The sequence below is a fragment of the Microtus pennsylvanicus genome, chromosome 21, assembly GCF_037038515.1.
Source record: "Microtus pennsylvanicus isolate mMicPen1 chromosome 21, mMicPen1.hap1, whole genome shotgun sequence".
In the NCBI taxonomy this organism is placed as follows: Eukaryota; Metazoa; Chordata; class Mammalia; order Rodentia; family Cricetidae; genus Microtus; species Microtus pennsylvanicus.
The window spans coordinates 26,135,550-26,154,402 of record NC_134599.1 but is presented as its reverse complement, the minus strand read 5'-3'; the positions used below and the strand labels follow the sequence as shown (position 1 = coordinate 26,154,402).

General features: G+C 43.5%; 1 protein-coding gene across 3 annotated transcripts in view; it reads right to left on the bottom strand.

Moving 5' to 3' along the window:
• Crim1 (cysteine rich transmembrane BMP regulator 1) overlaps positions 1–18,853 on the bottom strand; it is a 175,639-nt gene that overhangs the window by 127,077 nt on the left and 29,709 nt on the right. For all 3 annotated transcript variants that reach the window (XM_075954985.1, XM_075954986.1, XM_075954987.1), the window contains exon 2: positions 10,153–10,326. In XM_075954985.1, the coding sequence (XP_075811100.1) occupies positions 10,153–10,326 (174 nt within the window). The remainder of the gene's footprint in view (positions 1–10,152; positions 10,327–18,853) is intronic.

Here is an 18,853-nt window from a genome sequence, read left to right as displayed (position 1 = left end):
ATTAAAAAAAAAAAAAAGACTTCCAGCGACAGAGAAAAGAATAAAAAGTTTCCCTACCCCTTGGAAAACTAGGAAGTTGTCAGCCAGAAACAAAGAAGACATCCTTGATTCAGAGGAACATTCCAGCCCCTGAAAACCACACAAACATTCACATGGTGTTAATGCCTTCCCTTCCCCAGCTTTACAGTCATTGCTTATTGCTGTCACTTCCTCCTGATGTAAAAAAACACTTAGCAACAGAGGTCACAAATCAAAAGCAGGAAGGCGTCCTATGAAAGAGAATGTCCAGGACTTCAGAGGCATCAGCAACCCATGTGAGCCCTCTGTGGTCATCTTAGAGCCTAGACACCATTAAAAGAAGAACCTCGCACACTTCCAGAGAAATTATCTGAGCGCCCCAAGCTACCGTAGGCTTAGCTGAGGTCAATTTGTACTGGGGGGGGGGGGTGAATCAAATTTTATTAGAACATTTCTAAACTTTTTTAAACCAAAGGTTGAATTCTAATGAACCCTGAAAGGACTTTCTTGAGAAAGTTCTTTATTGCACAAAGAGGACAGAGGCATAAGGTCTGGAGGTAAACATAGCTCGCCTATGAGTCACAGAGGGCTTTGAAACTCATTACAATTCAGTGAGTCCAGTCTGCCCTGAACTGCCATGCCCTGCACCATTCGACTGATTGTGACTATCCTGTCCATGCCACTGCCTGGGCGAGCATTTCCCTAGGTTGTCAGAAGATGTATAAAGAGAGAAACATGAGTCTGGGCTTCTGAAGTGGACAGAATTCTGGAAGACCGAATGGGATGCTCATATGGGACAAGGACAAACATGGCCACCTCACATTCTTCTTGTCACACAGAGGCTGGTCCAAGTGACTTCCGCTGCAGGTGGAGAAACTCTTCACTCACACAGAGGTCTATTTGGGTGAAGCTGTATGCATCAACCCTGCCCCTTCCACTGAGAAAGACTTTTTTCCCCCATTCTTTAAAAAAATGAAACTCTTCTATAATCATGAGGGCCTTTCCCACTCAGGTGACCTCTGAACCAAGATATTAGTAAATATATAATACTGGCAAACCTAGAAAAGCATAAAACAACTCTACCAAATCCACACCTACACTGAAAGACCATACGGATATTTGCAATAATCAGCATTTTGACTGAAGGCAGATTCTTGCTAAAGTCACTGTGCTCTCAAACTCAGGCCTGAACTTCCTTCCAAGGACAACACCTCCCCCCCACTCCACTCCCGCTCTGGTCCCTCAAGTAAAAAGTACAAATATAAGTTGTCCAGTTTGAGTGAAGTGTCCACACCCAGATAATAGGTTGGGAATACTAATCACGGTGGTTAGTGAGGTTTGAATGGCCTGGGGTACACATATAAGAACAGTTCCGGAGACCTGTGGTGGTTCCTACCCTCTGGTTGGTGACCCAGCTCTGCAGAACAGATCTGCTGCTCTGCAGGGACTGGAGAAGCCCAGACATTGCAGTCCCTCCTGCTCTCCACTTCAGTCAGTTGTCCCTGTGGCCGCTCAGGGAGCTGCGATTCTATATCCTGTGCTCGTTATCAGGAAAACCCTTCTGCGTGGTCCGGGGTTCAGCTGGACATAGCTGGGCCAGGCAGCCACTCGGCAGCTCTGTGTGATGGAGCACATGCTGAACCCTGGGAACAACTGAGAAGTAAGAAACCACAAACACAGGAGGGACCGCTCGGAGGTACACAGGAGAGAAAGCGGCAACCTGCTGCGGTCAGGCATTAGATCAACATCTGGTAAGCAGTCCCTGGAGGTGGAAAGACAAAGTGTCAACCTGGTTCTAAAAGACCCTTATTGCCCTTGCTGAAGAAACTGGGATGCATTTTATCCTTTTGGCAACGATAACTGATGCATTTTGAAAGTGCACATTGAGTACACTGTTAAATTAAACCTATACATGTGTAGCCGCTGCTCTCCACTAAGTCGGGCGCTGCGGTAACCTGAGGTGAGGGAGATGGAAAAAGGACAGGCACGCGCTTGGTTGAAGGGATACATCTCAGAACAGAAAACGTGTCTGGAAAGTATAGAGTTATGTAGTTCTTTAAAAGGTTGAAAACGAAAAGGAACCAAGGAACGGTACAGGACTCAGGGTCCTTGCCTAGAGAACACACCGGGAATGTACTGCTCTGACGTAAACGTGGAAGTCCATTTAACGCTAACTCCTTCCTGCATTCCCAGCGCAGCGGAACAAAATTTTCCTCTTTACCTATCCACCCACGCTTCTCTGACCAACAGCAACAACATATTTAGTCAGAACTTCCTCTTATCTCCTTGAGGGGCACAAGAATCCGCAACCCCCAGAAGGTGGGTCACCGTGGTCTGACGTCCCACAGCTAAAATGCAGGGACAACCATTCAAGCAACTGCTCCCTCCAACTGGTCTGAGGCCAAGTTCCTGAGCTTCCTGTTTTTATTTCCCAGATACTTGACACTGGTTTCCGCCTTTTGGTAGCCTTTTCTGTTTTTCTTGTATCACTTATCAGAACATCAAAACAGAAATGAATTCAAGCATGTTTTTAACAATAATTCTTCTAGGAGTCTGTACCTATCATACACGCTTTTAGAATACTGATTTAAGCATTAACCTAAGATAAAAAGTCTACTGTTTCAAACATTTATTTTGAATCTATTTTCTTTCCCCTGTCACTGTTGGAACTGAAAATGAAATAGAAGCTAAAGCCATTTCAAGATTATACACACATACTTCTATATGTACATCTCTTTTTTATAAGCCTTTATTTTTCCCAAATGAAAAATGCAGAATGACTCTAACTCTATAGCTAGCTATACAGACTTGTGGTCTAGTTAATTTTGCCTTGTGATGTTTTAACTGCAAGTTCTTCATAGTAAAGTTTTGTTGCTTTTTAGAGAACAGCATACTGCATTATCAATCCATAATTGTCTTTACAAAAAGAATGCAGCGGTGACACAGATGTGAAACTGCACAGTGGCCTGATTGTCCTAACTGAGTAGAGGAAGGATCTGTAGACGGCATTTGAGTAGCCAACGGGAAAGCCACGGGGACCCTGATGGTAATGAGGTCCTTGCACCATCTGGAAGGTGTGGATAATGTGTTTTTCACTTGGCTACAAGAAGAGCTAACAGTCCCAAAGTTTATAAGCAATATTAATTGGGTTCTTTTAAAATTAAAATTGGAGACAATTCCTATGAGTTAGAGTAATACATTCATAAGCGTAACCCAGCATGGTTTTCAGCTCTAATTAGCTGAAGAAAAATAGAAACGAGGTTGAATGGTTTTAATGAAGAACCTGACTTAGCAATTAGGAATCTGTAAATACCAAAGTCCTAAAGTTGAGAAGGCAAGGTCACATGTGTTGAGTTTACCCTTTTTGAGGAAACAAGAGAAGATATATATATATATATATATATTATATATATATATATTATATATATATATATATATATCATCATCATCATCATCATCAATGAATTCATTTGCAGCAGCCTGAAAAGGCCCAAAGTGTCTCCCTGATGTCATACCCCTCATTAGACAGCACGCAGCCCATATCTATCCTCTCGTCAACAGAACATTGTTAGAAGAGGTTTAAGTGTGCTAAATCAAGTTTCCAAATAACCAGCAGTCACATACAACTATACCTATGACCTGTAAGTTAATAACCACAATGTTATTGTTTCTAACAGTCCATATTACATTAGACAATATTTGAAGGCACTGATATTTAATACCATGTAGGATACAGGGGAGTAATCCACACGAAAATCCAAGGACAGGAGGTTTTAAATGTGAGGATCAGACCACTTGGCTATGCAAGGCTGTCACCTCTATTACACACAGATGGTTTTCTCCAGAATCTAACTTCAGGGTTTATTTTATCCTTTAGTATGTGGTCTTAAGCATAATAATATGAATAGTAGTAGTGATGATCATATTTTCTACGTTTACATACGATATGTGCATATGTGTGCGTGAAGACAGTTTGGAGGAGTCAGTTCTCTCCTTCCATCACAGTGGTTCTGAGGATGAAACTCAGATCAGAGCCTGGCAGCCAGCGTCCTTACCCACTGAGCCACCCTGCGCTGCATTAACAGCAGCGACAGGTAAAACACTCCCATTTACATTTTAATTTCTTTTAGCATTTACTTGGAGGAAATCTTTAATTGCATAGTGAGACCACTGTGTGTTGATATTTAAAGTAAAGCAGTCTGAGGCAGGCATATGCTTTATTTGGAAAAACAAGGAAGAAGTTGTTCAAAGTTGGTCTAGTGATTAAAGACACAACGTTCTCCTGGGACAGCATAACACATCTGTTTCTCTGGGGAGGGAAGAAGAGCTATGTGAACAGGCTCTCCTACTCGAGTGGGGAGAGCCAGCAGGGAGCTCTTTCTGCTGGGGTTTGCTGGCCACGCACAGTCCCCTGCTGTAGGTGAGCCCTGGTAAATCAAGAGCTCTGAGAAAACCAGAGACACCAGGCCCTCACTGTGGATGTAGGCCAGAAGAGGATGAGTGGGCGGGGCAGAAGAGTAGGCCTTCTACCTTCCCTGTGCTTATGTCATAGGACAGCAGCCTTCCTATTGCATCTGAAGTGTCTCCATCAGGTGGTTCCGAGGGCAAGAGAAACAGGAGGGAATTCCATGCACTGCCTCACGTAGTGGATAAAGGTTAATGCTACACACACAGCATCAAGTTACCTCATTTTTCTAAGTGTGTTTTCTGGGAGGACCCCCAACTTCTACCTCATATCTACATCTAAAAATATTTTTTTTGGGAAAGTTCTATGAAAGAATACAGTACAATACTGCTTTCCAAATACAAGGTAATTTTCGTTTAGTGACAAATATTACAAATGGCACAGAGAGAGAGCCAGGAGTCCTGAGGGGGGTCACAGAGCACAGCGTGTAGTCAAGAGACCAGGAGAGAGATAACCATCAGAAATAAAATCTAACTTTGGCTCCCGATCCTGCAGGGGACAAATGTGAGAGAAAATATCAAAACACTAAAAAATGAGCTAGAAAGAAACAATATCTTTCCTTAGACAGAACTGAAATAATGAATTGAGTTAAAAGCCAAGGCTCTGATGGCCTTAAAATTCAAAGGGAAACAAAACAAAACAAAAACATGCAAGCAAGCAAAAACTGAAGGCGTCAGTATCAGGTTGGCTTCCGAGAACAGAAGCACACAACACAAAGACCAAACTTCCATTCGTGTTAAGCAGCAACAGGAAAATAAATACAGATCGGAAACGCTGTAAACTGAGTTTGTCTTGGGGCGCTTATAACTCATCTTTTGTTAAGAAATGACATTCAAACTTCCCCTTCATAATACAGCTTATGCTCCTGCACCCACAGAGCCACCCAGAAGAAGTCTTTGGCTAACGGTAGAGCAGGGTGGACCCGGTAAGTCAGGGGATGAGTGGCATGTGTACACTCAGCACCTCCTGCATGGCCCAGCACAGGCAGGGCAGCATGAAAGCTAAGCAGGAGCTGGAAGGAAAGGGAACAGTCCCTGAAGGTACATCTGAGTGCTGGCGGAGGGGAGGGCTCTTCTGGATCCTGATCGTCTATGGCCATCACCCCGGTGTCACTTCCCTTTCCAGTCATTTCCTTATTTTAGGATTTCTGCTTTGAGCCAGCTCCCCTTCTGGGCTGGCCAGCTCTAATGCAAACAGTCCTACAAACTTTAAGGAATGCAAAGCAAAGCAACCGAGCCTGATCAATCACTTAACGACCAGTTAGAAATTATGTATCCCATTTTACCATTCTGGTGCCAACAGCCACGGATGAGTCTGTCACTTAGTTGAGAGCAGCTATGACTAGGACCTCTCTCACTGCACAGGTCCCTTTATGCCACTTCCGGTTGCTAACCACCCTTTCTCCTCTATCAAGTCCGTTCCTGCTACATTAGTTTTCCTAAAGCATGTTCCATGTGCTCACATCACTGATGTACCCCAAAGTCATGGGAGACACCACATTCTCATTAGCCTCATCTCCACTTCAGATCCCACCCCTCCCCCTGAGTTTTTGCTTCATGGCGCATCTCCATGGTTAACTCAAACACAGCCAAACAAACTCTGGAGGTTCTTGTCAATCAGTCTCCCATGGAGCTGCTCTCACTGTGTCCCACACATAGCAAATGACCACTGCACACAACCTATTCATCAGCTCCCTAAAATCTATCTTGGCCATCACCCACTAGTCTTTTATTCTGATACCTGCCCTACCAAATTTGGGAGATTTCTTCTTTTTTATCCGTTCATATTCTCCACCAAAGCTTGCCGATTCAACCAACCCCAAGCCCTCCCGTCAATACCATCTCCTCTGTCCAAGCTTGCCTTTATAGTCTCTCTTCTGTAGAGCTACTCAATGCACTTCTCAGAGCTAAACTCAACTGCTAGTTCCTCCACGAAACCTCCGTTCACAGCAGATTATCTGTGACAGAAAGCACCGCATGTCAATACACAACTGCTCACCTTTCCTCAGTCAGCAAAAGGGTACACATCATTTAACAACACTCTTTCTAAAGTCCCATGTCTCTACCTCTGTTTCCAAAATGTCCAATGTGCAACGCCAAGTGTGCTGTACAATCCATACTGTTCTAGAATCCCACGTAAAGTGTGGCTAAGAAGCCTATTCAAGGATACATTTTACAGATCACTCTTTAGCCAAGCAGTGTGAACCGGGATGCTTCTCCATCATCTCCTAAGTGGGGGCGTTTCTCTTTTTCGAGAGGTCTCCTCTCAGGGATACTCTCCTGTTCACTTAAAGTGTGTGTATTCGGGGAACATCACAAAGCAACGCTAGCACATTCGTCTGCAGACTTCTTGGTTCCTGTCCCTGCTCCTGTTTATTGTCCTTGTCACACTGTCCCCGGGGTCCACCGCAGCTCGCATGGGTTCTCTCAGCCCCAGTGATCCTATTCCTTGAGCAATTCTTCAGTCTCCTCATCTTTATTTCCTACTAGCTACCTGCATAAAACCATGTTCGTACTGACCACTTTTCCTAGTGTAAATCATACAGATTCTCAGTTCAAAAAAAATTGTGTTCTTTAGTTCTGGTTGTTCTCAGTTCTAAAATCCACCCTTATCCAAACAGACTTTACCCTCCACTGTTGTGGAATATCATGTTAAGTAGGCAAAGATGTGCTACACTTGTTTACACTGTGGAATATTACTTTTACCATGCAAAGGGTGTTACATTTGTTTACGTTGCATTTAATTATTAATTAAAAATTAAAAATTATGTTGCATTCATTTCACCTTGCCACTTAATGCTCCTAATTGGTCTAATAAAGAGCTGAACGGCCAATAGCTAAGCAGAAAAGGATAGGCGGGGCTGGCAGGCAGAAAGAATAAATAGGAGAAATCTAGGCTAAAAATGGCAGACCGTGAGGAGGCGAGAATGAGGGCCACTCCTGGGGCAAGAAGCCAGGAAGTTGCCAGCCAGTCAGACATGAGAATTAGTGAATGCAAATTATACAGAAAGAAAAGGTTAAAAGCCCTGAGGGGGAAAAGTAGATAAAAGAGAAACAAGTTAGTTTAAATTAAAACAGCTAGCCAGAAAACCGAGTCTCAGCTAGGCAGAACATTCAAAACCAGTATTAAGTTTCTGTGTCATGATCTGGGAGCTGGTTGGTGGGCCAAAACAAAAAGCCTGGGACACCCCACCATATCTTAAGTTACAATTCTGGGTCATTTTTTCTTGACCATAAGATAACTATAGCACCCCAACTATCAAGCTCCTATTACTCCCAATGACTTAATAAGTTCAAAAGCATCTTTAAGTTTTGCATGTTGCTGAACAATAAGAAAGGATTTATTCTTCAAAATTCCTCCTCAGAAAAGGGAAATCCCCCAATCTCGAGTTCTGGAAATGATCTCAAAAATTATAGAATGCCTTATTTTGACTAACAAAGCATTTAACCTCCAATGACCTCAATCAATTCTACCTCTGGATTATATGAAGACCTTCTGACAAAATTAGCTTAAGTTTTTATTTTACTTTTTATTTATTTTTTAAGTGAAGGCATATAACTAGATACAGCAATTACTGTGGGGATGATCTCAATGTTGAGATGGTACCTGTCACAAGTAGTCATTGTAGGATCACTTTTTCCAAGGTCATGAACGAATGCCTAATTCATTACACACAATGTCCTACTTGTATGTGAACAGCAGGTCTGGTGACAAATTTCCTATTGAAATTGCTACATCTCGAACAAGGTGGAGGGCTGTGAAGGGGCTATGCTCAGGAGCAGGGAGTTAGTTAAATGACGGCAACGTGGCTGAGTGACAGCCATTGCAGTGCAGTGGGAAACCTGGAATAAAGCAGCTTCATAAGTGTAAGAGTGGCAAGAAGGGAGGGATCTAATCTGCCATGCTATTTCATATAATCTAACTCTTAAAATATGCACATATCTGCTGATGATTTAAAGAGTCATATAAGCAAATCATCTATAACCCTAGGCGTTTGCATCACGGTTAACCTTGTAACTTACCTATATGTGGAAACTCCAATTAACAATGCACACTTTAAGGACAGGAATGGATGCTATTTACAACTCTCTTGTGGTTCTGAACCTTTATCTCAGGCTGGGGAGAGAAGCCAGCACACAGAATCAACTATGTAGGGCTCATGGAGCTCACAGAGACCAAAGCAACAATCATGGAGCTTATGAGGTATGACCTAGGTCCTCTGCATATATGTTATAGCTGTGTAGCTTGGTGTTCTTGTGGGGAGTGGGGGCATCTCTGACACTCTTGCCTACTCCTGGGACCCTTTTCTTCCTACTGGGTTAATTGTCCAGCCTTGATGAGGGGTATGTGCCTAGTCTTATTGTGACTTGTTATGCTGCGGTCAGCTGATATCCCTGGGAGGCCTGCTCTTTTCTGAAGGGAAGCGGAGGAGCAGTGGATCTGGGGGAGAGGGGAGATGGAGGAGCGCTGGGAGGAGAAGAGGGAGAGGAACCTGTGGTCGGGATGTGATTGATGAGAGAATAAGTAAGCAACTCAAAAAAGTCGGTAGGAAAGCCCTTCCTTGCCTAGCATGAGTGAGGCCCTGCCTGGGTTCAATTACCTGTGCCACAAAATACTACTGCTAATAATAATTCATATTTCATTTCTATTATTTTATGCTATATTCTCTCAATGATTAAGTAGTTCTGGTAAATACAAAAAGCAGTATTATTTTATAGGTTATTATAAATGCCTTATTATTTACAGCAGTTTAATAAATCCAATACATTGTAAATGTAATACATTCCAGAAGCTTCAGTCCTGCTCTACTGCCCCAGGGGTTTGATTTTTGGACGCTGAAGTCCTTGTTATTCCAAACTGTGTGTTTTGTCGTTCTTAAAACGACAACATTGGAAAGGAAAAAGGTGAATTTAAGACTGTCGCCTCTTCATACTTTTTCTCTCATTTCCAAAAGGAACCAGGGGCCGAGGGAGAACTCAGTGCTGGACAGACAGAGCTGACATCCAGGCCTCCCTCCTTCCTCTCAGTTTTTGTTGCGAGCTCCAACACTAAACTCTGGGCACTTCTCTTGGAATTTCTACGTTTACAAATATATTTTCAAGGATCAATCGCTTCTCCTAGGTTGTACGTATGAACGGACAAAGTTTCTAGCCCATATTAGTGTAATTTTCTCGTTCTTTTAATACAATTTCTGACTTCTCTCCAGAGGTGAAATGTCTCACAGTCCATTCAGACCTTCCCGATTCTGGCTCCTGGCGAAATTAACCTTAGCTTTCAACGTAAAGGCACACTTCTCTCCTCTGGCGCGCTCTTCCTGTCTGCCAGATGAGCCAGCTTTCTAATTAGCAGAGCACCATGCAAGGGTCAATCAAGCAGAATGGACCCGGTGACAACAGATGCTGATTCCAAGCACACCACTCATGAAATCATCCATTATGCAGAGGTGACCTAGGCCAGCTGGCACAAGGCACCGTGCTCACGAGATGACAGCACCCCATCCCCAACTTCTGGGAAACACACACACACACACACCTCCGGTCACACCGGCACCCGATACGCATTTTGAAACCCAGGACTCCATGAGGTTGTCCTTGCCTCGGCAGGCTCATAGGCTATCACGGAACAGAGTCACACATTGTAGAGGCTGGCAACGAAGAACCCACGCTTACCTTGAATCCTCTTTAGAGCGGAGAGACACATGTCCTTCCTTGGAAACTCGAAGGGATTGCTGCAGGTCCGGATGGTGTCACATTCACATTTCCCATTGATGATATTGCAGCCCGAGATAAGATTTTCATTGCATGGTTCAAAACCGAGCAGCTGGTCATCATCCCAGTCCTCATCTGTAAAACAGTCAGGCACAGAACGGTTTGCTCACTGCTTCATTCAAGTGCCGTGAGACCAAACACACGCTGGGATGTCAAGGTGAGCATCCCACTGGGAGGCCTTCATTTGGGAAAGGCAGTGTGGGTGGAAACTGTACACATGAATGCAACACAGCCTTGTCTTAGTCCCTGGGAAGCCTGAAATACAGCCACACATGTAGAAAATAAACAGTCACATACACAAACATTTCTGACCAAAATCCACGACTCCAGTGTGCCTCGCTGCCCACTTGGGAGGACCCACCAGAGCCGAGTGTGTTGCTGTTATACTCCCAGTGCTGAAGAGAAAGTGACAAGAGGCTCCCTGGGAGCTGCTGGTCAATCAGCCTGGATGAATGGGTGAATTCTACAGACCCTTCTCAGAACAAAAGGGTGGATGGTGTCTGAGGAATGACATCCAAGGTTGTTCTCCGTCGCATATGCATAGGCGTACAACACACACACTTTTAAATGTTTAAACAAAGCTTTTTCAACTTCACCACTTTCACTACACGTATATACGAGTTACATTTGCCAATCTCAAAAGGAAAACTAGGTTAATTTTTTTCTTACTGTAGACCACAATACACCAAGTCAGCTAGTAAACATCAGATACCACTGAGATAAGAGAATGAGATCCAAAGGAGGAGATCGATCACCTTCGGCATATTTGGGACCCACTGATGGTACCCAACACGACCTACAACGGAGCCGATGATGACTACAACACAAAAGAGCTACAACCGAGTGAGAGAAGAGACGCCATGACATTCAGAAGCTGAGACCAATTCAGGTGCTGGCCATGGACTGGAATAGACAGTAATGAAACAGGTTCTAAAGCCAGCATTGGGGCTGGAAAGAAGGCTCAGTGGTTAAGAGCAAGAACTGCTTTTGTAGAGGACCTGGGGTCTACTCCCAGCATCCACACTGGCAGCTAACAATCTCCTGTAATTCCATTTCAGGGGAGCTCTGATACCAACTTCTGGCCTTCATCAGTATCTGTCCTCATGTGTACACACCCATATAAGCACACATAATTACAATGACTGAGAATTAAAATCTTTAAAACCAGCTTTTTCTGGGAGCCAGTTCAGGAAAAGGCCACACACATAAGAAACACTAGTTAGGGTTCGTTCTTAACAATGCTCCTCCTAGCTGAAATGCCTTGTTACGGAGAACCACAGTACTTCTCTACAGACACCAGGGACATGAGTCTCCCCCTCTTCACGTTATCTTTAAAAGACCCTATCATATCAGAACTGGGACTGACTGCTGGACGGCAAACATGTTTCTGATAACAGTATCTAGAAAGAATGTTTCAAAGTGCTTGAATTTAAGAGCACTTGCACCTGCTGTTCACACTAACGAATAAATGCCGTCTTAAGACAGTATTCCTCAGCAGGGGTGTGTAGTTCTGCAGCAGAGAGCAAGCCTAGCAGTTGGAGACCTTGACATGAATCCTTAACATGGGAAGTTGGGGGCGGGGGGTGGCAGTTATGTTTGCATAGAAGACAATGCAAACAAACCGCTATGGTTTTTACAGAGCTAACGCTGATCTTCTCAATGCACACACTAGACAAGATTACTCTTCCCTTATTGAAATAATATTCTTGCCAAAGAATCTTGGGAGAAGAAATCACAACCTAAGAAGCTTCGGGGTGGTTCTCTGAGATGGCAGAGGAGAGAAAGCTGTGTTGGTTTTAGGTGAAGCTCACTTACGTAATCAATGCCTCCCTCAGCTTTGATTATCTCTCGGTTTCAAAGTTGAAGCAGATACCCAAGTGATCTGTTTTATAATCTATTCTCTTACTTAGCCTGCACTAGGTCTTCAGAAATTACACGTAAATAATACTCACACGCACAAAGGCATGCTTCATGGTATCTGAAACCACTCAAATCCCCTGAAAACCAGAAAATACACCAAGCAGCTCAAGACAGAAGAAGCATTATCTGTCCTCAGTTACGTCACGGGGTGGCACCTCCATGCTTTCTCTGTGTCGCTGTCGGTGTGCTATCAGGGCGGTCTTGGTACAGTTCAGAGACACTTGCAAAGGACTTTTTGTGACTGCATATTCAAATCTGCAATGCAGAGACAGTTCAATCCCAAGTATTGCGAAACTTCTAGGTAATTCATAAAATGTTTGCAGCCTTGAAAGACCATCCATGTCTCCCCCTTTATAAACGAAAGGAAATCTCAAATACTGACTTAATGAACACGTGTGGCATTTCCAAATTGCTTATTCCACAATCAATCTTCCCCCAAAACACCCCACGCCTACATTAAACCATCACCCCCAGGAGAGAGGGGGCTACCACCCAGTCCTCTACTGTCCCCCACCACTATTTCCGTGTCCTTCCACCTTACTTCCTACACGTTTGCTACCATTGTCTTTCTTAAAAAGCCAAGGCTATTCGGTGGCTCTCCTTGCCAGACAACAAAGTCCAAACTTTACTGCTGAATATAACATTCTTCATGATAGAGTCTATGACTATTTCGAGATCCCCCTCACAGATATATCCTGCATGTGCACTGATGTTCTCACTACAACCCTGTTAATTGTTCCTAGTGCTTTGTGTTTCTACCGAGAACACGTCTGCTTTCTGCTTCATGTAACTCTTAGTCATTCTTTGAGACTTAGATCAATGAGAACCTCATTCGAGATGCTTTCTCCCAATGCCCAGGAGAATGAACTGTTCCATCTTCCATCTATCTGCAAGTATATGGGCAGGTTCTCTTGCTTATATCGAGGTTTTATCTAAGTTAAACTTTCTTCATGGGCCAGAGACCTAGCTGGCAGGAACAGGGAAATACAACCATCAGTTTCCTTAACCTCAACACATAGTATATAATATATATGTGTGTGCATATATGTGCATATATACATATACACATATGTGAACATATGAACATATATACTCACATATATATGTATATATAACAAAAAATCTTATTATAAAACAGACACATGATGTCACAAGAAAGAGTGTGTCCCAAAATAATATATAAAAGAAGCATTTTTAAGCAGATCTTATTTTAGAAGCTTGTCATGAAAGCACTGAGTGAGGAACTTTTTTGTTTTGTTTGTTTGTTTGAGACAGGGTTTCTCTGTGTAGCTTTGGGGTCTGTCCTGGAACTTGTTCTGTAAACTAGGCTGGCCTTGCGCTCACAGAGGGTCGCCTGCCTCTGCCTCCCGAGTGCCGGGATTAAAGGCGTGTGCCACCACTGCCCAGCCTAGGCACATATTGTAAAAAAATGCTTGGCCACGGGTAGTTTCCAACTGGGAGTCATCTGCCATTGTTCTCTTTCTCGGTTCAGCTCTCAGACAGTGACCACTCAACACCTGGTAGACTTTAGCATCCTTTCAAGAAAACCTTTCACAGAGCCAAGCTGTGTGGATTACCAGATAAGGCTCCCGTTCTCACACAGGAAGACCAATGGCCCTGAATTGGGAATCAGAAAAAAAGGGCCACAGACCTTCTTGACACCCCTGGCTCTGCATTGCTTTGTCTCTTGGCCCAAGTACCCTGCTGCAGCACAGCCTGCACCTACAGTTCCACAGGTAAGGCTGCTGTCCCCTTGGGATGTCACCAGCACCCATTCGAATCATTAGCCTAGGCGAGCCTCTCTGTGCCGACAATATCTTAGATGTATTTCTCGACTGCGCTGAAAAGAAACCTCTCAGTTCTCTGGCCCCACCTAATCAATACTTGTTTTTCTTTTTGGCAAGCAGTTCCCTTAGCAACGGTTGTTTTATAGGATTGAGAACAGCATGCTTCGAAGACAAATGCTTTCACAGCTTTCTATTACAGAACATTATACTTTAAAATAACAGAAAATCAACAGGGATTGAAAGCAAAATTTAACGAAAATTGATTAGATCACAAAGCTAATCAAATCTGAGGCAGTTGAAACTTTCTTATCCTAATCCTTGAAACCAAAACTGTTTCAAATGTCAGATTTTTAAAAAAATAAAATATCTGAACAGACTTTGTGCTATATCAGGGCTCAGAGCTGCGTTTCAGAACACTTCAGACAGCAGAACCAGGATGGTCCTATCTACAGTACTACACAGGGGTGGTGACTTCTCTCTGAAGATGTCTACACAACACAGCACCGGATTTTCTGGCACAGTTCTCGGCTTCTCTTTGGGCTGGTTGGAACAGAACCAGAGTCAAGATCAGGGTACTGTCCCTTATTTTTTGTTTCAACATGTGAGTTGATGTAGTCTCCTAGACAGAAGGGTCAACAGATTCTATTGCAAAGGTATTTTCAAGTTGGTACTATAAGATAACAAATCAGAATGTTAATTACATTTCTTAACTGTAAGAGAAACCTAAAGTTGCGTACAAAGCCAAAGGGCTGTGTTTCCAGGTATGTCCAAGTACGTAAGTATATCCAAATGCCAACAGGACACCTCCACACAGGCTTTCCCTGGAAACTCCATGCCTTTTCCTCCAGAGAGACATCTTTCTGTGTGCAGCAGAATTTACTTCTCAGGCACATCCTCGTACCGTCTCATAGAACTTGTGAGATGAAGAGTTGAAAATTAATACAATTAATAACCTTCCTTTCCATCAAGCACCTCCTTGGGGAAGGGTTGTTGTTGTTTTATCTTATTTGTTGTATCATTTACTGCGTAGCACCATGCAAGCTGGTGAAAAGGAAGACTCATTGAAGTCTGGTGCTATAACCTCTATTTGGACTAAGATGCGTTTTACTTGGCACTGTTGTTTTGGCTCCAACTGTTGTCAAATGGATGTGGGGTAGGGAGGAGACACATACAAATTTAGTATTACATAGGCAGTTGTGGTCTTGTGTGCCATCTGAAATGGTCTTGGGGGCTGTAGAAGGCTGCAACCCACACTTTAAGAATTGTCCTGATTCATGGCCTTGCCCTGCTGGTTTTCCAGTCATGACAGCAGGAGACTCAAGACGAAGAAGGCTAAGAAATAACAACGCACCAGGCATACCTCTAAAGGTCATCACTGAACCAGAAAAATGCCTCTTGTGGTAGTCTGAAAGCAAAATGTTCCCCTCAGACTCATGTATTTGAATATTCGGTTCCTAGATGATCGGCACTCTTTCAGAAGGGTATGCAGAGGCGTGGCCCTGATAAAGGAAGTGCATCACTGGGGGTCAGGCTTTGAGGGTTTAAAAGCTCACCCTACTTTCAGTTCTTTTTCTCTGCTTCGTGTTTGCAGTTGAATGTCTGATCGCTCGGCTTCCTGCTGCCATGCCTTCCATACTTTAAGGACTCTCCCTGTGAAACCACAAGGCTAAAGAAACTCTACTGTAAAACGCTTTAGTCCTGGAACTGGATCACAGCAAAAGAAACATGACCAATAGGCTTCCCAAATACAATTACACTCACATGGGATTTGTAAGTCACAAATGTCCAAATAAAAAATCAAAAGCTTACTTGTTCATGAGATCTTTTTATAAGATATTAATGTTATCTATACATATGTGTGTATGTGTGTGCGTATGTAAATAAACAAACAGGTTATTTGAGATCTCTTTCTGTTTTTTAAACAATCACAGTAAAAGTATCAACAATAGACGCCGGTGCTACTCAGGTAATCTAGTTTCTATCCCTTCATTTAGTACAAAAAAAGGGGATTCCCCACTGGCTAAAACTTCTGCTACATTAAGCCAACTAGAAAGGTTGCCAACAAAAATATAAAAGCAGAAGAAACTTTGGCATGTGTTAAGCAACAGAAAGAAATGCAGAAGCAGAGGAAGAAGTGACTCTGGATCTTTTGTTTCATTCTCACAAAACTGGACCCCATCATAAGTAACCACCTATCTTTGGGCTCCAAGTTCCGAAGGGAACAGAATGATTTCTGGCCTGTATAAAACTGCCAGGTATCTGGGGCCGAGCCTGGGCAGCTTACACCTGTGTCGATACGTTCATGTAGTTTACAGGTATCCCCTAAGCACGTGGCCCTATAGGTTTAAAGTGACATCGCCTAGCCTTGTGCTTTTCAACAGCTCTGGCAGTTTCAGTACAGAAGGTAGCTTTGCAGAACGGAAGCGACTTCCTTATTTAATGTAGAACACGTGGAGGTACTGTAAAAACTCTGCCCCCTATTCGTTTCCTCTTGGACTGCTTCTCTGCTCCATCGTATCTAACTATATCCTGGATGGTGTCTGTAATGGCCTTCCTCCAAACTTGATACGCACGATTTGAAATACAAAGCCTTCCATGCTGAGAGTAGAGGGGAAGTGTTTAGCAGAGGGATGTAGCAAGACCTCATGCAAGAAGTCTGGTAGGCCCCTGAACTCCAGGTCTAAGAGGAACCAGATCTCTCCTCTACACCGTATGGGATGCTCCAAGAACTGATTGTGAACCTGTCAGCCTGACTAACCCAGGACTCAACTTCTCCGCTCCTCGAAGTAGTCTTCCTTCTGAAAAGAAAACATTTCGGGTGTGATAACACTTACTGGAGAGAGGGCTGTGCTAACCTGGAATCTGCCTTCCTGGAGGCTGAGTGTACAAATGCCCACCTTTACTATGCTGTCCCTGCTCAGGTTAATGGAGTTTCTGAGAGGTAGCTGCACTCCATTCTGGAGCAGTCCACTTACCAGAAATATGCTAGAGCAGATATTAAACGCAAGAAACAAACTCACGGTACACACGCCGAAGCCCACTGTAATGGAATTCTGTTGGCAGAGGAGAGACTTCTGGGAATATAGATCAAATTAATTCTTCAGCTGTTCACATATCCCTGTGGCTATGGTAAGATGCAAATAGCTAACACTGGTATCTCTTTCCACGCCAGCCTAGAAACCCCAGTATAAGGTCCAAAATGCTGCTCTGCGCAGCCCCGGCTCCCAGCTGGCTGTTATCAGGCTTTCCGTTCTGCTCCTGGAGGAGTCTAATGCAGTGAGCTTTCATTCTCTCTGCTCTGGGCTTAAAGTCGATGTTCCGGGAGCAGTGCTTCCCTCTCGCTCTCTTTCTTGGGCTGTACCGGGGCGAAGCAGGAAGGTCATGTTTATGGATATCAGAAGAAAGGACTTCTGCTACAAAATTGTGCTTTGCGGACATCTGCACATGAAGCCATGTTGGGTGTATGTCACTATGCACTAGAGTGGGCAAAACCCGAGTCTCTAAACAATGGCAATGCTAAAATACTCCCATGGATATTGACTCTGGATGGAAAGGATCGGAAGCCCTAAATATGCAATGGACAAGAACACTGATTCCTACTGTGTCTTAGGGATGAATTCATGGACAAGGAGCAATACAGTTGACTAGATCGTTTTATTACATATTGATTAATAAGTACAAGGTTCTACCTCTGCATGTCCCATCACGTGCTTCGGCAAGGCCACTAACAGGAGGGCCAAAAATGAAGTGCGAACGTAAGGGGACTGATTTTGTCTTTCCTTCAATCTGACTCTCCAAACAGAGGCCCGTTATCTGTTATGTTTGCCAAACTGAGCCTTGCAATGTCGGGAAAGGCGTTTCTAGTACACACCATGCAACCCCAAGTTATATAACACATATGTTGAAGGAGTGAGGGAAATCCATGGGGAAAATCATTTCCTTTCTGACTACAGAATGCTGGTGAAGAACAGTAAGGGGGTTTAGGAGAAGGTAAGTCTTGATTCTAGGAGCAAGGATTTAAAAAAACAAACCAACGAACGAAAAACTGGACGAGAGGAGAGAAAGTCAGGTTCCAGCCAACACAGTACAGAGCAATTCCCAACTCTGTCTACTCTAGAAACTACCGCAAGCTGCACATGGACACAGAGACTAAGACAAACGGGTGAGGTAGCAGAGAGGGCCCCGGCCCAGGAGACCGCAGCCTTGGATCTGACACTGGTTCCTGCGAGGACCCTTTGGCATTTAGCTCTTGGGGCTCTGAAATTTTAATGACTAAAAAGGGGCTGGAATGGATAATTCATGAGGTCCCTTTAGATTTTACTCTCAAGTTCTTTTAAAGATTCTGGCAAAGACTGTTGAAATTGTGAAATACTAAAAATTTATTGAGGGTACTGCCACAGAATTATGTAGGTATGGAAGTCATAATTTAAGTAAGTAGTTTCCTACTAAGCGACCAGCTGAGTTTTGAAAACTAAGTTTCAAAGTATGTATTAAGAAAGGTGAACTACAGATGCAGCCATCACTGAAATGTCCAGTAAAACATAGCTCTATGTTTATCTAGTCCCGAAGACTATCAATTATCAAATGTTCTGCTGCCTCAAATGAAGAAGTCTTAGTTAAGGTGAAATCATCTTGGGGAGGGATCTAATATTTTGTTTTATTTCTTCAAGATTCCCTAAAAGCCCTCAGCTGTCCCTCATATGTCCCAGTGTTTGATCTTCCTAAAGAGGTACTTTCGTGGAAATAACACTCATCGAGAGGCATTATGAGAGCAGCCCCAAGGCTTTTTAAGGACATGTTAGTTGCAAACAATGGCCTATAAAAAGTCCAACATCTGGCCATCCGAGTCCTTGGCATGGAGCACAAAGCCATTTAGACTAATCCCAACACACATC